This window comes from Chanos chanos, chromosome 4 (genome assembly GCF_902362185.1).
Source record: "Chanos chanos chromosome 4, fChaCha1.1, whole genome shotgun sequence".
In the NCBI taxonomy this organism is placed as follows: Eukaryota; Metazoa; Chordata; class Actinopteri; order Gonorynchiformes; family Chanidae; genus Chanos; species Chanos chanos.
In genome coordinates, this window is record NC_044498.1 from 8,048,077 (window position 1) to 8,072,744 (window position 24,668).

The 24,668-nt window shown below is 39.7% G+C and overlaps 1 protein-coding gene across 1 annotated transcript; it reads left to right on the forward strand.

Annotated features, from left to right (window-relative positions):
* The first annotated feature begins 1,013 nt into the window (after positions 1-1,013).
* Positions 1,014-18,928, forward strand: ylpm1 (YLP motif containing 1). Its single transcript, XM_030770895.1, has 21 exons — positions 1,014-1,780; positions 2,066-2,268; positions 2,848-3,040; positions 4,836-5,593; positions 5,688-7,934; positions 8,031-8,157; positions 8,251-8,428; positions 8,516-8,605; positions 8,719-8,878; positions 10,079-10,239; positions 10,482-10,639; positions 11,027-11,089; positions 11,177-11,296; positions 11,447-11,623; positions 11,775-11,858; positions 12,052-12,135; positions 12,883-12,963; positions 16,922-16,973; positions 17,777-17,904; positions 18,333-18,516; positions 18,739-18,928. Exons 1-20 carry the CDS (start codon positions 1,196-1,198, stop codon positions 18,477-18,479), a joined length of 5,796 nt encoding a protein of 1,931 aa, XP_030626755.1. The 5' UTR covers positions 1,014-1,195; the 3' UTR covers positions 18,480-18,516; positions 18,739-18,928.
* Positions 18,929-24,668: the final 5,740 nt, after the last annotated feature.

The following is a 24,668-nucleotide window of genomic DNA, read 5'->3' on the forward strand; positions in this document are numbered from 1 at the left end:
CCATTTCCAGCTGTAAATCATTGCTCTGTTCCGTCTTAAGGCTTTCCTTTTTAATTGTGAAACTTTCATTTCTGACTGTGGTTGGGTAGGTTAGGTGGAGTGGAATAGCTCACTGCTCTGAAGTGGGAGTCAGCAGTCACTCATCAAGAGAGAGTTTTAATGTAGTTTATCATTTCCTGTTCATTTCTGTATTTGTGCCTTGTGAATTTTATTTCAGCTTTCAGGTATCTCGCAAAAAGAAAAACAGCCTAAATGTTAGCCTGTAAAGAGGAAGTCCCAACTCAAATTGTACATTTTGGCTTTGTTTTTACAACTGTTTAAATAAACCATGCATTTCAACTGCTCTCTGAGAAACTGTGTGAGGGAAACATATGTTTGTATCATTTGTTTAATACTGTTCTGTTAAATCAAGATTATTGCTCTTTGTAAATGACTACCATCTCTCAAAAGGCTGTGCTTTGAATACCAGTAATCGGAGAACTTTTGTTGACCCACTTGAGATTCTTTTTTTTTTTTTTTTTTTTTGTGCTTTGCTAAACTTTTAATTAAAGTATTATGAAAAACAACGCTCCCTGTCTTGTTATAGACAATCATTCTAATGCATTTAGTTTGCAGTCAGATTCCTCTGGCTTTCCCTTCTCGTACTCCCTTACAATTTCTTAGTAACTGTAATTACATATAATGCGTAATATAATTATAATAATTATTGCTCCGTGGGGTTTTTCCCCCACAATAGTGGCTCGGACACAATCAGCCTAAATCTTGACCGAGAAACTTGTCCAAGGTGAAGAGACTTCCACCCATAACCCCCCATAACACTCCAGGCCAGTAGGTAGTGATAACGGCCAAACATTGGTTCCGTCAATAAAAGAAGAACTGCTCCATGTGACGTATGCTGAAACGCCATCACGTTTTCTGTAACGTCGTTTGCGTCAATGGCTAGCAAATTTGCTAGCAATTTGGCACGGTTCATGATGGAAGCACCATCGACATTAACAATTAAGTAGTAAGGAATACATCAATTCAGAGCAAGTCTCCGTGAGCTCACAGCCAAATTGTATAGGCTGTATAAACCGAAGTTTTGTCATCCATACTTTCTTAGTAAGCATCAACGATATATTTCGTTTTACCGGCTTTGTGTGAAGACAAAGGCCTAACGACAGCGAGCTGGCTGGCTGTATCATTGCTGCGAAGCATGTATCCTTCCTGGGGAAACTTTGGTGGGGGCTATCATCCTCCTAACCAATTCGGTGTCAGGGGACCCCATTTCAGGGGTCCACAGCCCCCAGGAGGAGGGTTTGGCGGGTATGGGTCTCCATCACCTGGACCGCAATCTAATTTTTCAAGTTTGCGGGAGCAGCATTTACAACAAATGCAGCAACTGCAACAGCTCCACCAAAAGCAACTCCAGTCTGTATTGCACAACAACAACAGCTCCTTCGGTGGTGGGGGATCCAATGTTGGAGGGTTTGGATCTTGGCAAGGAGGTAGTGCTGGTTTTAATACCCCTGGTCCTAATTCTCCATCTAACTATTTTCAAGAGCAGCAGCAGTCCACGAGGGGTCCTCCCTCCGGCTCTTTACCGCCTCAGCCCTCACCGCTAATGCAGCAGCAAGAGGACATGCCTCCACTACCCAAGCCAGCATCATCGCTGACTTCCCAGACAAATTCGACACCGGAACCTCACAAGGCGGACAAGAGTGAAACTCCACAAAATGTAAGCGATCCCTCAGTTTTGAACACGGATAAGAAGCCAGAACTTGCGTCACTGTCATTGCAGGCAAGTGTCGGAGTTTCTTGGCATGACATCTTCATCATCATGCCAAATTTATTGGCATGCTTGATCATAAAAACAACATTTCGAACAAACTTACTTACTTTTAGTCTTAAGAGTGAATTAGTCTTGGTCTGTAAGAGTCTGCTGTGGACAGTGAGTGGTGCATCTCTTTTAGATTAGGGCATAATGGGACAGTAAGGTACACTTTACTACCAAGTTAATTGTCGCTAATACGGGACAGATATATTGACAGTATTTCAAATAACATATCCTCTCCATTGTTCTCAGGAGCAACAGCAGTACTGGTACAAGCAACATCTTCAGAACCTACAGAAGTTGAAAAATGATAAATCAAACCAAAATGAAACCCCAGGAGGTAGTACACCATCAGGTGAAAATCCTGCACCTCCACCTCCTGTTGAACCACCAAAGAATGCACCACCTCCACCACCCCCGAAAGAAGAACCTCCACCACCTCCTCCGCCTGAGGAGTCTAAGGTAATACTGCTCATCTAGGCTTGCATATGTGATTTCTTCTCACTAGATCTTATTGTAATCAACAGGCCACAATCTCAAAAGTGGTGGATGAATAGTAGGTTCATTTATTGGTTATTTAATGCTGAAAGATGAGGCACAACGTAAGAGATGTGCTCAGGTTTTTATGACAAATATTATCCTTCCTCCAGTATGAAAAGTAGTGCTGCTGTGGACTAGCTAAAATTCCTTCAGTGTCAGTCTGCCTGATACAATACTTCCATAAATTACAGGATACCAGTATTGGCCCCATCTACAGAAACTATATGTAACTATATATACTATAATATGTAACTTATTTACAGCATTATTTATATGATGAGATACCTTTTGATTAACTGTTCTGTGTTGATAGTTTCTGTTAGCTTTTGCACTGTGATTGAAGTAAGATTGTTTGTAGTAAATTGCAGGCTGAGTAGAAGAATCTTTGTATTGTAGCTAAGCCTGATAGTAGGTCCTTTAGGACATTTAAGATGATTGGTCTGGTTCATTGTAATCTAACTTCTGTCTACCTGGGCGCGTCCCCCTCAGCCAAGTAGCATCACGGACACTGGTGACCCTGAAGAGGCAGCACGTTTGCAGCAGTTGCAGGCTGCAGCTGCACAGTGGCAGCAAGTACAGCAACAAAGAGCAGGATACCAGTACCAGGCACTGATGCAACAGCATGCTCAGCTTCAACAAGTCTTACAACAATACCAACAGATTATCCAACAACCGGCACATCTCCAGGTATTCCCTCTGTACTGCTAAAAAGTAGGATTTTTGTCTCCTTCGCTTGAAATTTGTGTCTGGACACGTTCACACTACTGTCAATTTAGTGTTATGCTGCTATAGACTTGTATATTATTATTAATATTTCTAACTGATTTCATCCCAGGGAAAATTCTCAGAATTTTGATAATAAGATGCTGTGTAAGGTTAAGGTTCACTGAAGGGATCAGTGTTAATATTTGTTGTTACTGTATACTATCCACTGTATAGGAATGTAGAGCCTGCTTACTAATGTAATATAAAAAGGCAGGAACAATAACAGTTTAACAACACTTTATTTTGCCAGTAAACTAGATTTTATTTTGGTAGGTTGTCTAATAGGGCTGTTCCCTCTAAGTTGATGAGTTGATTAATCAGTTGTAGAGTTCTTAGTTGACTAAGCTTCTACCAGCTGATTGGTTGCGTTTATTTAATTATGTATTTAAGTGTAATTAGCACCATTCTATTTCCCTGAACATGGTATTCACATGCATGGATCATGCAACATTTTGGCTACTGATTGAAAAGCATAGCAGATTCAACATGGTGCAAAAAAAAAAAAATCCTCAGTTTAGGTGCAATTTGAGATTCACAAAGATAATTCAAAGAGGGTGAAATGTAGACTAGCATTTTACTCAGCACAGTTCAGCATACAGTATGATGTACTACTTCAAAATCATAATTGTGTGAGGCATCATCAGCCAAACTGTAGCCTCAGTTTTGCATGACAACACTTCACACCTCACAATCTACAGGTAGGTGCATCTTTTCTAAAGGCGGCATTATCATAAAGAGCAGGAGTTGTCTTCTCTTAGGAAATGTCGATAAGATGGTGTTCCCCACTCATAATTTGGAGAGAGCGGCACAATATGACATTCGGTCTGAGTGTCTGCAGATGTAAATAAACCATTGATAAAGGGCCTTGATCTGGAATGAGTAAGACTAAGAAGGTTATTTGAACATATTCGCTGATGTTAATAGAAAACAAATGTTGATAATACTGATTTTGTGGTGTTTTGTAGCCTACAGTTGAGTTTGGTAGAATAGATTTTGCTATTTGTCATCTTCAGCAGGCCACATTTAAATAATTTAGACAAAGTGTGTAGCAGACTATGTTCAACGTTTTTAGTTTTATGCAAATTGTAGGTTATTGCATAGTGGCAACCTGTGCAATGTGTTCTCTTTGTTGATTTGTTAATTAGCAAAGTAAGAAGTCTATTGGTCGATCAAGAAAATTCTTAGCCAGGGTTATACCTACTATTTAGAGAGACTGATTTTTGTGACACTTTCTTCTTTTCTGTTGTTATTTGCATTGATAGCAGTGCATATCCACTGGAGTGAAGCTAGCCAGAACTGTCAGCGGTTCTTTGATCTGGGGGTGTGTCTTTCAAAAGCACTCTGTTTGGTTCTTCATAGACATAGGTCGCCAAGTCACAAGAAACAATCCGATTGGCTGCCACCCGGCAAATTCGCTCCTCATTTGAATGAAGTTAAAAATATTTCTACTCTGTTCGTGTGATTCGCTTCGCTGTCAATCCCATGTATTACCTGTAGAGAACACACATCTATGATTCCATAAGTGATAACTTCACAGTCAGTTATATTTTTCCTTGTGAGTGTCTCTTTCTTAAAATAGATGCACTGAACTAATTTTTTTTTTTTTCATAATTTATACTTTCATTCAAATTCAGTCATGTATATAATGTTTGGGTAATTTGGGGTTCTTTTCACAGTGAATTCAAATCACCAAGATTTTCTCTTGTGTCTTCATCAGACAATGCCCGTGGACATGCAGTTGCAGCACTATGAGTTGCAGCAGCAACAGTTTGCTCCAGTGTACCAAGAATGGGGCAGACACTTTAAACTGTGGCAGGAGCAGTTTCAGACCTACCCACTTAAAGATGAGCTGAAAGACTATGAATGCCAGTGGAAACAATGGCAAGATCAAATGAACTCCACTTCAGCACATCTGCAAGAGAGAATCGCTTCCCTAAGAGCCATGCAGCAACAGTATGGTTTGACAGGCCCCTATGGAGGTGCAATGGGACAGTATGGACAACATAGGCATCCTGGTCCCGATACACATATGCAGATGCCACCTCCAATAATCCCTCCTATGATCCCTCCTGCAGTCCCTCCGACAAATCAAGAGAACTCATCCATGTTAGGGCCAACATCCCATGGACCCCAAAATTCAATACCAGTTTCCCAAGGACAGATTGGATCATCCTCAGCAAAAAATGCATCAACTCCAGCTGTCTCTGAATCATACCCATCTATGGGTCCAGATAATCAGGGACAACCATACCAAACTGACACTTTATGTGGGTCAGGGATTGGGCCTCCTGGTCCAGGAGTTAGACCGCTTGTTCCTGGAATGAGACCACCAGGTCCTGGAGTCAGGCCATCTGGACCCGAAATGAGGCCTCCTGGTCCGGACTTGAGGCCACCTGGCCCTGGAGTCAGACCTCCTGGACCAGGAGAGAGAGTCCCTAGGCCAGAGATTCGACCACAAGGACCCAGAGGTCCAAGGTAATGACACTGTTCTTTTGAAACTCCACTGTCACTGGTAGTTAAAGTTATCGTCAGTACCATAATTTAATTTGCTTACTCTAATCCTTTGCAGATTTGACGGGCCCAGAGGAAATTGTGGCCCAAGATTTGAGCCGCCACCACAACAAAGGTTCAACGCACCGCCCAGATTTGAGGCTGGTCAGCGATTTGGCCCACCTCCGAGAGGTAACCAGCATCGGTTTGGGGCACCGGGAAGATTTGATCATCCTCCAAGACAAAATCATCCCTCTCATTTTGAGAGACCTCCTGAACCAAACTCTCAGTCTACCATAGGCTCACAATTTAAACCAGATTCAGGCCCTCAGAGTGGATTGCAAGAGGGTAGAACTGATACACCATCAGATCCTAAATCCCAGGATCAGGCAGCAAAGCAAAATAAGCCAGGGCGTCAGACAAAACAGGATGCTGTGGCTAATATGGATGAGTCTATGTCAGATGATATACTTGATTCAGGGGATGGATTTTTTGTTCAAAGTGAACCTATTCCTCAAACATCTGTTCAGAAGGATGAAAGCAAGAAAGCAGAGAATGCTTCCCAAGAGGATAAGACCACAAATGATGCTGCCAAACCATCTGTGTCTTTAACATCACCTGTACCGCAGAAACAGGTTCCACCTAGTACCAACAAGAACTGTCAGCTCCAAACTACGGGTCCATCAAAAAACAATGCTAATAGTGGGCCACCGCAGAGGCCAACAGTTCGTCCACAACACCCACCTTCACTGGATGCTCACAACCAACATCCTCTTATGCCACAGGAAGAGAACCAATCTGGTCCTCAACACTTTGCACATGGCAGAGGAAGAGGTCAGGGGCCATTACATATTCGAGGACGAGGCCGTGGGCGTGGTAGAGGACAAGATGGTCTGGTGGGCACCTCCTCAGGGTTTGGTCCAAACTCTCAGGGAGGAGATATGGAAGAAGGGCCTTATGACAACAGAGTCCCCCCACGTGAGATGCGACATAGAGAAGGAGACTTTGACAGGTGGGAAGATCCTTCTTTTGAGGGGCCTGGCAGAGCTGATGGTAGAGGGCCACCCCATGAGGAGATGTGGCATCCAGAGGAGCACTACCAAGAGGAGTACTATGAAGAAGGTGGCCAAGGGCCTCCCATGGGTCCAGGAGAGCATCATGAAAGGCCTGAGGGGCACTGGGAAGAGCAGGAACCAGAGTACTGGGAAGAGGGAGAGCCATACTGGCCAGATAGGAGACCTCTTTTGCGACCAAGGCTCCCATTCCCTCCAGTAGAGCACAGACGTCCTCCACATTTGCAACCAAGGTTCATGCCCCGGGGTCCAAGACATCCGCCTCCTGTTGCACCAGGGGACTTAGAACATGGGCCTCATGGGCCCCGTGGACCTCCTTTTCACCACATGAGAAGAGATCCTATGGGTCCCCCAATGCGCTGTGGTCCTCCTCCAAGGGGTCCTCCTCCACCTCCTCATCATATAATTGAAAGAGACATGAGGCGGCCCCCCTCACCTCATGAGATGTTTGAAAGGAATGTAAGGGGACCTCCTGGGTTCCATGATGAAATGGAGCATGAGTCAGAATGGCCTCATCCCCATTCAAGAGAACCTAGACGTCCCCCTGTTCCACAAAATGACATGATGGGAAGGGATGTGAGACGGCCACCCATGGGACCCCACTCAATGCCAGGAGAGAGGTGGCGCCGACCACCTCCCCATGAAAACCCAAATGAAATGTATGAACGTGGATGGGGTGATGACATGGGCCCAGAGAACGATGGATACAGAGGGCCTCCACATGATTATCAGCGAGATTATGAACAGGGTGATGATTACCACTATTATCAAGATGAATGGGATTCAGAGCGGCCGAATCGGGACTTTCCCTCGCGCCCACCACGTGGTCCACCTGACCATATGCGCGATGACCAGTGGTCAGAAAATAGAGACAGGGAATACCCATATGAGGGAGAGGAAAGAGGCAGGCCTGAAAGAAGGGGACCCGGTTACTCAGATGGTCCTCCTTATGGAGGCAGGGAACCTCCTTATCAGCCACGCCCTGATTGGCAGAGGTCCTCTCCTCCACTTCACCCTCTACCCGAAAGACCTTTCCCTCATCGCTTGGATGAGCCTGCTCCTCTGTATGACAGGAACCTTGAGTCTTCTGTGGAACTGCCACCACCAGCACTACCTACGTCAGCTCCACCTAGCAGTATTCCAGATTCTCCGTTAGAGCAGTCTTCTCCTGGGGCAGCCAAAGCAGTTCTAGCTCTTTCACAAAGACAGCATGAGATCATTCTTAAAGCTGCTCAGGAACTGAAAATGATCAGGTAGCTGGATGTAACAGCAATATTTTAGTGTAGTTATCTGTAATTACCTGTTTTGACATAAGTGTTTAATTTGTTTTTCTTTTCATATCGGTACAGAGAACTTCAAGAGAGTAAGAATGTTTTGGGAGATGTACCCAAACCAGAGCCAACTGGAATAAAGCCAGATCTTCCACCTGCTCTTCTCGGATTGGAAATACCACCTGAAGTGAAAACAGCTCTTCAGGTATGCTTTTTATAGCTAGACTCATGTTTCACTGGTCATATGATGTTATGCTAGAGTTGTTTTGTACTAATTTGATATTTTTTGTTTCTAAAGAGTACAAATTTATTGTCTGAAACTGGACCAGCTGCTTCAAGTCAGGCACTACATTCAGAGGGAGGTCTGGTCCCTTCAGCACAAACAGTTTTCCCAATATCTCAGCCTGCAGCACTAGCACCTGCAACACCAAAACCTCCACTCATTGCCAAAACTGTGGATTACGGACATGGTCATGGTGAGTGTGAATTTGTTGTTCGGAGAGTTTCTGCAGAAAAGCATGATAGTATCTTTTGAATAATATTTATTCTGGTTGAATTTGCAGATGCAGGTGCTACTGTAGAAAGAATCTCCTATGGTGAGAGAATAGTGCTGAGGCCCGACCCACTGCCATCTGAACGACCATACGAAAAAGGTTGATCTCCTTTTTTTTGTTTTTCATTTGTGCTATTGTTAAACAGATATCTTTAATACCCATTTTTATGCTTTATGTGTGAGGTTTTTAAATGACTATGCATCCTTTCTCAGAACCACTTGGCCCTAGAGACCCGTACAGTCGAGATCCATACTATGACAGACGTATGGACCCATATGGCAGAGAATGGGAAAGGGATGCGTACCGAGATAAGCCACCCCTGGATTATGACCGAGAGAGATACGAGAGGGACCGATACCCAAGAGATGAAAGGTATTTTTTACTACCCTTAATGAGAATACTCAACGTGGGATTTAAACAGAAGTTCTCATTTAAACTTCTCAACCTGTGAGCAAATTGTTGCTAATGATGTAAGATTTTTGATCTCTTCCTGCTGAGTGAAAACTTACTGGTTGCAGCCAGGTTTAAATCATGTGCATGCTATCATCATTGTGGGGGATCCAACTCTTTAAACTCAGCTCACTTATACTTTTCAGCTGGTACCCTAAGTTTTGGAGGCTGTAGTGCCAGTTCCTGTATGTGAAACTGAGCTTAATGAAGAGAATGGGAGACGATTTCTCCCGCCTTGTTGGTGTTTCTGTGGGAATAGTTCCTTGCGAGCTGTATTGGAGTTGTCATGCTGTCAAGAAGTAACTCTTAGATAAAGCTAGTTAATGAAATTGGACCACTCTCCTCTTGTAAAAAGGCATACTGTGTCTGGGGGCAGTGCAGTAGACATAGTTGTATTTGTAGCATTCTGTCAGGGTATTGGTTATGTTTTTCATTGCAGTTGTCATTTGCAGCAGTTTGAACACAACTTCAGTGATGCTGCAATCTGACAAAACTATAAAGGCCATCCCTCCTTGTAACAAAGCAGTAAATTTGTAAGCAGAAATAGTATATACAGGAATTTTTTAATGATTATTTTCACCTCATATATTTTTAAAATGAATGAAGGCTCTCAAATCAGCTAAAAATATAAAATGTTTCCTTTTTTTTTGTTTACAATGCTCTGCAATTTAAGTTTTTAAAATAGTAATAAGTTATTATGCCAGATGATTTTTTTTAAGTTTCGTGAAACATTGAGTTCTTTAATTGCTTTCTGACAGGAAATGCAGTAAAGTACTCCTTGACTGAGTGTTTCTCAATTTCGAGTTGCTACCAGATGTGGTATACACTGGAATCTCTACTAATGTCATCTAGTAGAGAATAGACTAGTTCCATAATTGCAGGGATCTTTCAACAAAGTGTCCATATCATAATGTTTTCACATTCAGTTCGTCACATCCAATGCAATACTCACCAGTCTGTGCTAGAATTGCTCTAACATTATACAGTGACGTGCCATAGGGAGGAACAGTGACTGAGGTGAAAATCTAATCATTTCCCCCAAGCATTGGAAGGAGGGAAAGTGCAGTAAACGTGGCTGTTTTTGCTCGCTCTGAACTGAACTGGTGCTGGATCTGGTTGCAGGCTTCCTCCTCGGCCAGGTTACAGGGATCGAGAGAGAGAACTTCGTGATCGCCAGGGTCGATCAAGCAGGGACCGAGAACTCTATGGCAGACCAGGTTATGACAGGCCTCCGTATGACAGAGTTCCTGAGCGCTATGACCATGGTCCTCCGGGCTATGGAGGTACGGTTTTTTTCCCTTCCAAAAAGTATATATAGACAAGACCAAATGTATAAATTTTGTAGTGTGGTTCTTTTGTCTGGTTCTTTTGCAGAATAGTCAGTAAAAACCTTGTCACTTTGAATTCCCTGTTTTTATTGTTCATGCCTTCATATTTTAAAACTGTGTTTTTATGCACCTGTTTTAAGCAGGAGCACATGAAATGTCTTTCAATCAAATTAATAAATTGATTAATTTTGCTCCAGGAGATAGGAGGAGCTATCCCGATGACAGACCCCCCGTCCCACCAGCAGCTTTGCCTCCAATGCCCCCTGCTCCCCCTGTTCGTGTTGAGAAGAAACCAGAGACAAAGAATGTAGAAGACCTTCTCAAACCCCCTGGACGAGCAAGTCGTCCAGATAGGGTACGTTCCATTGTTTTGAACTAAATATCCGTATTTACGCTTTGTTCAGGGGAGTTGAGTTTCCTGAGAATGTCGGGACATCACTGCACATGTCATCTTAGACCTAGGAATCTGTAAATCACGTAAAAATGAGCATGAATTCAAGTAATATTCCGATCTGTTATTTAGATTATGTATTTGCTTCAGATAACATAGATGCTAATTACTGTTTTTGCTGAAGTGAGCATTAATGATTTGAGAAACTGGCAGCCTTTCTATCTGCAAACGGGATTTATTCCTAAATGTTCTACCAGTGACCTGGTCAGAAGACACAGTAGCTAATACAGAGTTCAATGTCGAAACACTTTCTCGTTTGTAATGCTCAGTTTTGCTGTCGCATTCTTTTAGATTGTCATCATAATGCGAGGTTTACCAGGAAGCGGCAAAAGTCATGTGGCAAAACTTATACGGGTGAGTACACTTCACCTTTGTTAACAGTTTTTGCATGCTACATAGACTACATTAGTGCTGTCCACGAACTACTTTTTGTTTCATCAGGACAAGGAGGTGGAGTTTGGAGGAGCGCCACCTAGAGTTCTGGGACTAGATGACTATTTCATGACTGAAGTAGAAAAAGTTGAAAAGGATCCTGATACAGGGAAACGTGTCAAGACTAAGGTCTGGCTCGGCCTAATTTTTATTTATGCATTTGTTTTTTGTTGTTGTTGTTGTTTTTTTTTTTTGTAACGGCTGGTTCAGAAAACACAACAAAAATTATGTAAAAGTTAACGCTCATCAGATAACCTTGTTGGTACCCGTTGTTTTCAGGTTCTTGAATACGAATATGAACCAGAGATGGAGGAAACCTATCGCAATAGCATGCTGAAAACATTTAAAAAGACACTGGATGATGGATTCTTCCCCTTCATCATTATTGATGCAATCAATGACAAAGTCAAATATTTTGATCAGTTCTGGAGTGCTGCTAAGACCAAAGGCTTTGAGGTTAGTTTTCACATTTTGAAGCTGAGGATATTTTGTCAATGTCAGCCTGTTCTGTTTTTCATGAAATGGATGTGTTATCTTCACAAATTTTTGTTCTGATACCAATTCTGGAAAATTTCAGAGATGACTGTTTTTTTGTTTGATTTCTCAGGTATACTTGGCTGAAATCACGGCAGATCACCAGATTTGCGCAAAGAGAAATGTCCATGAACGGACGCTGAAGGACATCACAAAGGTCTCGCTCAGTCTTGCATTTCTTAAACAGCTTTTTCAAAATGTTACATCTTTTGGTTTCACCTCTTAAGAATTTCCATGTATCTGCTAGTTTACTTTAAGCAAGATTATGTGTAATCTAATGTCACTACCTTCAATTTACAAATTTCCTCTTGCCGTTGACCTAAACTATGTGCTACCCATTGTCTTTATAGCTGGCAAGTACCTGGGAACCCTCACCACGCCACATGGTACGACTGGATATCAGGTCCTTGCTGCAGGATGCTGCTATTGAGGAGGTAGGTGGTGTTGAGATTACTGCATTTTGGGATTTTTAAAGTACTGCACGGAAGTGTCTCATACCATTTTTTGTTTTGGGTTATTTTGAAAGAAATTAGGAAAATCAGCTCTTGTGATTTCAGTGAAATTTTTCACAAACCAAAGAAGATAAAAAGCATTGTTCTTGGAACTTAGATGATTAGCATATCACCCTACCCAGACTGACACAGTGTCTTTTTTTCTTTGTTTTTTTTTTGTTTTGTTTTTTTTTTGTTTAGTTGGTTGTTTTTTTGGTGTTAATGACCATATGGGGATTTGTAGGTTTGATAAAGAAAGATGACAAATAATGTTTTTGCTTGTTTTCCATTTATTGCTTTAAAATTTGACTTATCATCTGAAAATATTTAAATAAAACAACAGCTAAAACCTTTTCTTTAGGCATTCTTCTCTGTAATTGCATTGTTATTTTAGTATTTATTTGTTCTTAACTAATGTATTTTGAATTTAAATATTCCATAAAACTCTACAAAGAATATGGGAAATCATACACCACCCAGGACACACACATTCCATTATCTAATAGAATGTACATCTTTTATTTCTAAATGGATTCTTTAATGAATGAGGTAAACATACCTGATGATGTCATAATACGGTGAAATAATTTTTGGTTTCCCTGTCAAGACAGATATCATGTCCTTTTAGTGATACTGTGGTGTTACTTGTTAAGATTTTATGCTCAGTTTTTTCTTTTTTTCCCCTTAAAGGTCGAGATGGAAGATTTCAACCCAGCTGAGGAGGAGGTTAAGGTTGAAACGAAGAAAGAGGAGGAAGAAGAGGGAGATCTGGTAGGACCAAAAAGTTTCCTCACTTTTTTTTTGAATGAACAATTGTTATTGTGATGTGGTCACATATTCATCCCAAACATTGTCTTTTGTGACTTAAATGTTTGCATGACAGCCAATAATATAGCCTCGTTTTCATAGCAAAACTACTACAGGCCACGTCTTTCGTTATACTCATTTTAAGATTTTCTAGGACAAAAAAAATGAATAGTTTTTAAGTATAAGTTGATATCAACAAACGAAAAGCCTATCAGTTATTGAACAAATTGGTAAGCTGGAATCGCTATTTGAGTGAATTTGATAAGTCGAGTGGGGACAGACGTATTTACAGACTAGAGTGAGAGGCAGAGGAGTTGCAGTTGTATCAGTTTGGACAGGTTGGTATAAGGACAAAGAACTTAACAATTGTCAGTAAAATCACCTCAGAGAGGTTTTTTTGCCTGCTTGCTGGTCGATGCAAAAGTAAATGCAATCATTGTACTGTATGACTGAGAGGATGTAGTTAATAGACCTGAATTAACAAGAGCTGAATACATGGCACTGATTCAGCAGTGTGTACTGAACATGAGGACTGCTTTTAATTGCATGTTCTATACACTGTTGATTCAGAGGGCAAAAAGAGACATTTACATTTACATAACATTTTTTTTTTTTGTTTCTTCAAAATCGCAACATTCTTTTTGACCTATTGGCTACTATGAGGTTAACACTTTGTCAGAACTGCATATGTTTGGTCAACTACCATGTGAAAATGTTGACCAAAGGTTTTGCGTAAATTTTCTTCTTGCATAGCTGTCTACCTGGAAGACCACATTCTTTCTCTGATGTTTTGAAAAAGAAAATTATCAGTTGTCCAGGGGGCTCTTAAGAATGAGATTTGACTTCAGCCATTAAGCAAAATTCTCTGGTGGCTCCAACACTTAACAGCTGGCTTGAGAATAGCTTTGTGCTGCACCTACTTCACTGTCTCTTCCTGAGCAGCAAATATTCAAAAGAAATAAAAACTCACTTTGGTTAAAAAAACCCCCAAAAACATATGTTCTTATATTGTATACATATATGTATACATATATACATATGTACAATTTAAGCAAAGGATTAAATCAGACAATTCTGCTGTCACGTTTGAAGGCTTTGTAGCTCCAAATAAGGGTTGTAATGGTCCTGTAATGGAGAGCATACTTTCTCAGTTTCTAAGCTTGGATGTTAGTTCCTTATGGTGGCAACCATAAGTCCTTAACTCCTTATGGTAGTTAACCTTCAGAAACTTTTTGTGTGTGGAGGGGAGGGCATTCCCATTTCTTTTATCTATGTCTGTGATGAATGTCTACAGAAATATGTTGAAAATGCATGCAACATACTTGACTGAAGTGTAGCGTGTCAGCACACAATAGGGAACCAGACACACAATTTTTCTTTGGAGCTTTGAACAAGCACATGCTAACTTTTCCTCCAATTCCTAAAATAACTTTTGAGATACTTCAGATCATTGTTGGACTATTCTGACTTTGCTGAAACTTGTCCAATGTCCCTCTGAGTTGTATTATTCAGTTAGTGATATAGTTTAGGGTTTAGGTTTTTTGAATTCAGTCGCACAATGTAAGATTTATTACCAGTGAACTTTTTGAGTCTAAGCTTTCCTTAATTTGAGAGACATTTTGTGTGAACAAACGCATACATTGAGCTTTTGACAAAAACACAGCATCTTGCGAAAACATTTGAGTGACAGTGTGAATTTACTCCCGTGCTACATTGGACCTTGCAAGTTCATGACTACTCTAACATCTGCCGTTATATTCTTCAAGAAGTATTTTCACATTTTCTCCATTTAATAGCTTTTATGCTCAGTGAATGTCGACACATGCAATGCAAATATTTTTTGGGTGACACCAGTTTGCTTTTGGCTTGTTGTATGAGTACTCTTGCTCACTTTGTATGTTATCAGCTTATTAGTTAGTTTTGACAGCAAAGTAATTTAAATAATCAGGCATAGTGCAGTGGTGATTTTTCCTTCTGTCTCTCTTTCTTTCTTTCTTTCTTTCTTTCTTTCTTTTTTTTTTTTTTTTTTTAGGATAAAAAAAAATGTTCTTACTTAAAATAATGGCCGGGATGAGGGGGGCGGGAGCAAAAATAAATAGCCTAATTAAACAAGATCAGTTGAAGTCAGTTATGTGACTGTTCTACAGTCATTCTTTTCTGTAAACTTTTCTACTGCCTTATATACTGTTATTTCTAATGAGAAGGATTCAGGATGAGTGGATTTGAAATTTGTCTGTCAAAACATTTGAGCACTGGTGTGTTTTTCCAGATCAATTCTACACTCTACACTGACGTAATGGAATAACAGTGATTCAGTGATTTGAGCAGAGGTTAACTTAAATGCAAACAGGAGGAACTTTTGTCATTAGCCTTGTTTTATAAAAAAAAAACCTTGGGATTTTTTTCCTTTGTCAGCGACTATGTCTTCTGGTGTACTCTTCATGTTAATTAACTAGGATGGCTCTCAGTGTATAATATACTCTATATGAGGGAATGTGTACAAGTGACAGCTAACAGCGGGTGTTAGTAATGCTGAGATAAAAAGCGGGATTTTTAAGGGGAACCATTCCAGATTAAACTAGACCAAACATTTCAAAAACCAAACAATATCTTGCTGAAGGGGCAATTACAGCTGAGCTGAATTTAGCCTAATGTCCTCCTGAATCCTGCAGTTTTTAAATGGCGTACATTTTTTTGAGTAAAACATTATACTGTTCCAAATAGAACGTTTGTGTAAATATGTAAATGAAAATTTGAAATATGTTTAAATAGTCTTTAATGTTAAAGTAACATTTTGACACTAGTAAGAATCCCATCTTTATGATGAAGTGTTGTATATTGTCATGTGGGCTAAATGTACGGCATCATAGAATTCCCATATGATTTCCCAGAGCGCCTGTGAGCATTGCTAGTTATGGGCTTTGGTGTGTGCCGTAGTCAAATACGAGATACACAAAAGATGACATTGATGCGTGCTTAATTTGAATATGACACTGACCCATTATCTGCAGTGCAGGGGTGCCGTGGTATTCCTGTCTCTACCTGCTTGTCTCATGTTTAGTCATGAACAAAAGCTGAAAAATTGTCTTTACGTGTTTGTTTTATGAAGGCGAAAACCTGAAGGCAGCTCTTTATTTCTGATTAGGATTATCTTTGAACCATTTTGATAGTTTTACAGCAAGCAGTCATTTCATCCCCAAAACAGATCTCTCATAGTATCAAAGAATTAGTTTGTTTAGCTCATAATGTGTGTGTAATTTCTTTAGCTTCTGTGTATAAATGATGTCAATTTAAGGAAGAACACTGAATGAAAAGTTGAGTTTCCGGGTCTGATACCTGTGTGAACCTGTCACATTAACAGTATGTGGGAGTCATACTTGGCTTTAGGAACCGCAACCTTGAAATGCATGACAAATGTCAGATATTTTACTATTTTTATGTGTGTGTGTGTGTGTGTGTGTGTTTGGAGGAGAGGGGGAGGTGGTTCAGGATTGCTCAAAAGACATGGGCATTTGTAATTGAACTTGCACCTAAGTCAGTACTGACACAATATCTCTGTGTGCTTCTGCGCCCACGAGCCCAAGTTATAACTGCTCCATTTCCTCACGTGGCCGCCGCCTGTCCTATCTCGTGGAGGTTTTAATTGGTCCGTTCTCTCCCGGAAACACTTCTTTTCATGCAGTCTGCTCTGCTTGTCCTTGCCTTTGTGGTTCATGAATTCTAATTATTCTGTCTTCAAGCCTTTTTGCCTACCACCCAAATGTTCCAGCATCACCCTGTTCCCCAAACCCTTCTTCCTCCCACTTTCTATCACCCTGTCTCACTCTCTCTCTGTCTCTCTCTGTCAAGCTCTGTTTCTTCCACCTCTCTCTCGCACCCGCTGAAGGATTTAACCAATGGAGTGTCTTTCTGTACAATATAGGGCTACATTCCAAAAAGCAAATGGGAGATGGATACTTCCGAAGCCAAACTCGGTAGGTTCTGCCTTCTTCTACTGGTCCACTTGACAAAATGTTATTTACACATATGTTTGATGATACTGGAACCGGCAATTTTCTGGCAATCCTGACCTCTGATGCAAGCTATCACATTTTCAGTTCCTGTTGAATGAAACTGTTATTAAATCCTTATTTGAAAAAAAATTAAACTGAGGAACACAAACTTCCAGCAACTGATTGAGTAGTATGCATATACTCGGTCAGCGGTGCCCCGTTAATAGTTACATTTGCAGTCTGAAGTAAACAGTATAGTTGCATGCAGGAGTGGCAATTACAGCCTTTGGGTTTTTTTTTTTTTCTGTAGGTGTGCCTTTTTTTTTTTTTTTGGTCTGAATAAGCAGCACCCCAGAATATGGCCATAGGCCTATTTTTTCTGTTTACCAGTATGGATCCACTGAACTTTTTGGTTTCCAAAAGAGAGAGCATTCATTTTAACATACGGATCACAGGACTGTGTACTCTCGCCATCCGTTCAGTTCAGGCCACAATAAAAACAAATCTTCAGTGACCTCATGGAAACTAATATAAATTTGTATTTTAACGGACTGCATTTTAATGACCTTAAAGCTGCGTTTCTTTAAAATCAGTGGGGGAGAAAAAAAAAAAGCATGGGTCGTAATAGCATTGTTAACTTCTCGCTATTCATGTACCTTCAATCGAAACTCTCCAGTACGTTTCATATTAAGAAAACTGAACTGAGGTTTTAGAAACAGTAACAGAGCAGTGGAGGTGTCTGATTTGGAGCAGGAGGTGACGTGGGTAGCCCTCTTTCCTTCTAGACAAGCTGGATGGGTTGAGAGGCAGTGGCAAAAGGAAGCGGGAGATCGATAACGTGTCGGGAATGGAGGACTTTCTCCAGCTACCGGATGACTACGCCACTCGCATGTCAGAACCAGGAAAGAAAAGGGTAAAGTGTACATCTCGCCGCATAGATTTTAAGATTCTAATAGAGTACATGAAAGCACAGGATCAAGAATAGTATATATGTTGTGTTGTGTTTTGCCTAATGGAAATTTCTTTTCCAGAATTAACTATGCATATCTCACAACTCTGTTTTATCTAGGAAGCTGATTTAGCTGATTTTGTGTATGTCAATATGCAGTTGACCTGAAACCCTGAGTTGAAAGGGAACAATTTATCCTTAAAAGGCCTTAAAGTTTAAATTTGCATAATGTTGGAGCACCATCAACTCAATGTCTCTTTTCCTGTCACAGTTTAATTTATTTTTAAGAATTATTTGCTTTTTTTTTTTTTAATTAGCAAAATTGGGTACCAAACTCGCTCTAAAAAGGATTCTGTCCTTCCACTCATTATATGACACGGTTTCCCTTCTAGGTGCGCTGGGCTGATTTGGAAGAGCAAAAGGATGCGGATAGAAAGCGTGCCATTGGTTTTGTAGTTGGCCAGACTGACTGGGAGAAAATAACAGACGAAACCGGTCAGCTGGCCCAAAGAGCTCTCAACCGCACAAAGTATTTCTAAGGCTCTTTGTTTTGGCCTTGTCTGTTCGCTCATGAAGGCAAGTCACTCTTTTCTACTCTCCTTATCAGTGTTGGGATCATGTTGTGATAGATGTTTGTTTTTTTTGTTTTTTTAATGTATTTTGTGGTTATGTTTACGTAACGTTAAATACTGTTTGTGCGGAATTGAATTTGAAGAACTTTTATATACGCATAGAAAAAAAAAACCCCACACCTTTTTGAATGTGCAGCGTTTTCAGTTATATTTTCCTCTGTTCCAGGACCAGGCCGTAATACACAGCTGGATGATTGTCCCCAGTAATGGAGTAAGAAGAAACATTGTACCAATTCCTCAGAAACTGATGAAAGCATTGTTGTTAATTTCATCACTAGGATCTGGGATACCTACCCTTGGTTCAAATACATTATTTTGCCTCTGCTTCTGACTTAGTGTGTTTTCTCATGTGGATTTTGATAGCAATTTCCTGTGCCAGTAATTCATACGGTCGTAGCTGAGCACTCATTGTTCTGTTTTTTTTTTTATATATGTATGTATTAATATTCTTTAAGTCCTGTGTATTATAGTCTGAATGGTTGCATATTTTAAGATCGCACATCCAATAAAGCTGACATAGAAATGTCACTTTTTATAAAAGTATGTCAGTGATCATGTTTCCTGAACTTGTTTTTTTGGTTTTGTTTTGTTTTGTTTTTTTTACTAAACATATTTTCCTTGAACTGTCTGTTGTCATCTGTAACATAACCTGATCTGTTTCAGGAGCAATTTTGGAGGCTCTGTCACGGAGTGGTTCTCATATCCGTGAAAAGTATTAAAAATGCCTATGTCGTGCCTTAATTATATAGACAAATCAAACAAAAATTGGCAACTGTTCATTTTGAATGTTGAAGTTGCCAAGATATCTTATCAACTGAATTCTACAACATAACAGTTGTCATTGCAGTAATAATCTGCTTTGTCCTGAAGATGGATCCGCATGACAGGAATATTTAAAATGGCATTATGTTGACAGGCAGGAACAGAGCTATTTTTGCTCATCTCTTTATTTATTGAACGGTAGAGTAGTGGTTTACCAATTTTCCAAAGAAAACTGAAGACTATCTTAACTTTAATGCAGATGTTTGAGTTTGAGAAAGTTTGCCCTACCTCACATTTAGCTGATTGTCCTCTGAAATTGATCTGTAAATTTGCCAAAAAGAGTTGTTCAAATCCTTGACTTTCTGGAACAGAATGAATTTGTTAATGGTAAAATCGGTGTCATTTTTTTTCCGGAACAGACCCGGTGTTTTAACTCTTTCATTTGAATCCTTTCCGAGGAAGAACCGTTTTGTCCGTTTACCAGTGTAAATATCGGATATGGTGTGACTTGCAGTTGGGTGCATATGAGACATGAGGTGGCCCTAACAGGAAAACAGCTGGACTTGGCTGGGCCTTTGAAAACAACAGCATTTTCAAGTCAAATTTTGCATACGGATACACCAAGTACACTCCTCCTGTAACTGAAGTCGCGTAGTTGAATTTCAGGGATTTGAATGGCTCTGCTTTGACTTACAAATGTATTTCAAAGGATAATCAATTCACAAAATGCGTTTAACAGGGTTGAAATATGAAGCTAAGTGTGGAGGTCAGAGAATTTTAAAACCTCAAAAAATAACCACATTCAACAAAAATGAATCAAGTCTGTTTGAGAGATTGTTAGGCTAGTGCAAGATGTTTTTAACTGACTGGTGAATGTGGGTTTATGGAGCTTGGAGGCAAATCTAACCGCTTAAAAGCCATTTGTAGACATAATGTGTAACCTTTCTTTATGTGTTATGTTTTATGGTATAAAGTGTAAAAAAAAAAAAAAGAAAGAAAGACACACCTCCTGTACTAACCTTGTCTCTATGCTGCAGGTTTTGTTTGCAGATTTCTGTTTTATTGTTGCAGGATATACAGGAGTGTGGTACTGAAAATAATTCATTTGCATTCCTACCGCAACCTTTTGCTTATGAGGTAGTTAACTAAACCTGATTGATGCACTAATTCTAAGTCGCTTGGGCTTAAAAGCGTCTGCAAAATACCAAATTGTAAATTGTAACTTCTACATTTCAAATGGACATCCAAGGTTGTTGATCCAAGGTTTTTGTAGACTCTGACAACAGTTTCTTATATATTATTTAACTTCTTAACAACGTAGTATGTATATTACTGCACCACTAGAGTTTCTCCATTCTGTCTCCTTGACTCTGCTGAACTGACTATAGATAAGGCTGTTCTTCAAAAGGAAAAGAACAGTGAATAGTGAAGCTTGTCAGTGGTCACAGAATATGGAGGCTCATATGACTAGAACATCAGAACGTGCATTAAGGATTTGTCGTTTCATGATCCGTACGCTGAAACTCTGTTTGGAGGGGTAGCGTTGTACCAAAACTCAAGGGACAACAGTCTGATCCAAAACATGTCCCTTGATTTTTGGTTAGAAGAAATATACGCAGAGAATCATTTAAGAAATAACTGGACATAGCCATTGTTGTGATGGACATTACACTTGTATTTTTCGATTGTCTTTTTAAGATAAAATTGACAGTGGCTGATTTAGAATAATCTAATTGTATTGACGTTGTGACTGTAAAATAAATAGGACTTTGTCCCTCCTGGATCAGTGGATGTTAGGTACCAAGGTAAGTAGTGATATTTTGAAAAGGGTATCCACTGCGCATTTCTATTCAGAAACTACATTTATTTAAATACATTCTTTTCATCACAATGATGTTGCAGTTTTTGGACTTTGGACACCTTACAGAAGAATTAACGCCGTAAATTGAAGCGATGGCTTGATGAACAATAGCCATTTTCACGTGCAGCTGAAACAAACGTGTGTGTGTCATAAACAGCCTGCCTTGGAGAAATCAGATAATCTATCGACTATCCGGTCACTTCACCAAGAGGTGTTAGTGCTCTCATGTTTGTTTCTTTCTTTCTTTTGCGGTATAGCATGCGCAAGCTACATTTTGACATTGTTATATAGCTGTCAGAATGAAGTCAGTGTTAGTGTCCATTTCAAGCCAAAGTGTCATTTACAAGTGCTGCAAATATTGCTCTGTTTTGTGGATTTCAATGCAAAGCAAAATATGGGCAATATTCTACAGCTATATCATATTTTTTGTTGTTTGTTGTTGTTGTTGTTTTTTCTGTAGTACACAATCACAAATACTGATGTTTTCAGCTGGCGTGCAAACATGAAGAAAATGGTTCCATGGTTCATGGAACTTAAGTTCCACATATTTATTTCAATACTGAACTATACAAAGTCATTGACCCGTACGATCAATCTTTCATCTTTTTATTCCTGCGCGTCATTTTATTCTGACCATTTGCACACATTCAGAACTTTGCCATTTGGGAAAGGAAATAGCCTTTGCTGGTTTTTAAACCTTTTCCCAGTACGTGCAAGCTTTAGGTTTAGCTTTTTACTGCAGACTTGATGCTGTAGCAACAAAAGAATGTGCGTGTAAAAGCAATATATTTAAGACCAGTGCATCTTTAAAATCTTATACATCTGTGGTCCAGTTCAAAACCATGAAAGTGAATGGAAAGTAGTAACTTCAAAGCTCTTCTAAGTACGTCTCTATCGCAATTCAAAACCATGATGTATGACTCCCACTTTATAGTGTAAAAAAAATGCTGTGTATATCACATCACAGAGATGCATGCAGAGCACTGAGGAGTCTGTTCTAAGGGTTGTGTTACCGTCCTTTTTATGCTTTGTCTTGAGTGTTAAGTGGATTTGTGTAGTCTTTTATTGTGGTCAAGAGATCTGACATGTTGAATCTCAGACTCTTGAAACCAACCACAGACGTCCTCCCAAGTTGTTCACACATTTGAAATGGGCACTACCCGTTGAATGATCCTAGGTATCTTCCACTGACAGCTTTAGACACTGCCTGTAATGCAACTGACTGCTTCTCCGTGTAGTTTAATTTTAAGACCTTCATCAACCATTTAAATCCATTAATACATTAGTGTATGGCTGTATTGCTTTTCGCGCTTATCCGTGTTCATGGTGGATGAAGTGGCTCACCAACAATTTCCCTTTTATTTAAAACAGTATAATCGACTTAAATGGCTTTTACATGTGTGAAGGGAAATACCTGTCCTTAGTAATGGCCAAAAATAAAACAGTCCGTCATACTTGTAAGCACCAACTGAAAGCAAAGCGGGTCAGATAAGTGCCTCTGTTGACTATTGATTAGTTCTTCGTCCTTACGTTTAGATATATGTCAGTTTAATTGGCAGGGTTTTTTATTAAATGTTTCTCAGTATGTTACTGTAATTTAAGCATCTTGCCGAAATTACAGCAATGAAGTACTTTGTATATCGTTCTTTTAAGGAACTTTGTATTTTTCGTGTAAGTTGTGGTAAGTGTTTTCATTCCACTGCTTTTAATGGTCTTGGTAGATAAGAATTTCATGCTCTTTATTCTTAGTCCACTAGAGTGCACTAAAGAACTTAGATAAGTTTGAGGAAAAGATAAATAGAATCCTTTTTTTTCCCTTTTAACTTCTAATGCCAGGTCCGGTTTTGTCAAGACGATGATGTGTAATTAAGTAGAAAAGAAGTACAAAGTAAAAGATTTTCAAAAGTACAAGTGAACGCGTCATACGTTAACAACACAACTGAATTTCTTTTTGCGTATTTACAATCTTTTCAATTCTTGCCCGAATTGAAATAATGTATCCTTTTGTCAGAATAGAGTTTAAAAAGTGGGTCTGATACATAAAATACATTGCTGCCTAAGTGTATAAATATTACATTTATGTTTGATTAATGTTTGATAAGAAAAGCATGAAACAACCGCAGCGGCACAGTTCTTCTCAGATGGCTGAGGCTGGTGCTTGCTGTGGACACGGCTGTAAGCCAACTCAGTAGAGACGTTGCCTGATCTGGGTTCAGACCTCAGAGATGCGGTGCTCTGGTTTGTTGAGATCTTTTATATACCTGTCATGTGCTGCAATGCTTAGTGTCACAAATTTTACATTACGCTGCACATTATCTAAGGTTAAACCCACTTAAATGCTATTAATTTCCCATTTGCTTGTCTAGATAAAGTCTGTCAGACAAAAAACACGGGGAAAACAGAAATGACTTATGTCAGTAACGGTACTGCCAAGTTTGCATTCTTCTTCTTCTTCTTCTTCCTCTTCTTCTTATTATTGTTAGTAATAGTATTAGTATTGGCACTACTACTACTACTACTACTACTACTACTACTAATAATAATGATAATTTGTGGATTAAATCATTTAAAACCAAGGCTGCAGAGTGGGTATTTTGGGGGGTATTTATGATCTAAAGCTCATACAGTTAAATGACATTTACACTTATCCCAGCTCTTTCCATCCGGAACACTCGGGACACAAAAAACTTATGCAGTGTTGGATCCATTCACACCTAGACTACCTCACTTAAAAAAAAGCAGTATGAAGAAATGCCGCAGTTTGTTCAGAGCATTATTAGAGATTCTGTTTGTCTCTGTTTTTATGTCAAATGTCAATAGTATCATCTCTTGCATGAAACCTTACCTTGTTTTGTGGTGAGTCCACTCTGACACATACGCAGCGTGAACAATGACTGTTTTACAACTGCTACACAACTCATCCCATATGAAGGCTTTAAACCACAAGCTGAATTTTTTGACATTTTGTAACTTGTGTTGCAGCTGAATTACATATTCCACATACCAACAGAATTTCACACTCTGCCGCTTCTGCTCCTTGGGGCATACAACAGAAGTCCTTACCAAGGCATGCTTCTCAACAGCTTGGGAATCTTCTCGATAGAAATTCACAGTATCAAAACCCAAAGGTTGAAAAGCATGCAAAACAATCTTAAACTATCTTAAAACACTAGATGGCAGTACAGGTGCTTTATGCAACACAAGAGTTTCTGCTATATAGATCTGTATGGATGATTTATCATTTGCCGATATTTAAAAAGCCCACAGTCCACTGACTGTATGAACAGGCAGACTGGGGGTAGAGATATCAGCACCTGATAATTTCAAACTATCATTCACACATTGGCTGAGGGCAAGTCTTTGGCTATGGACTTTAAAACAAAGTGATTTGTCTGCAGACTATTTTGCTGTGCACAGGCACCAGTCATCCTCTGACTTGAACACGTCCTCTGAACAATGCTATTTCTTTGTAT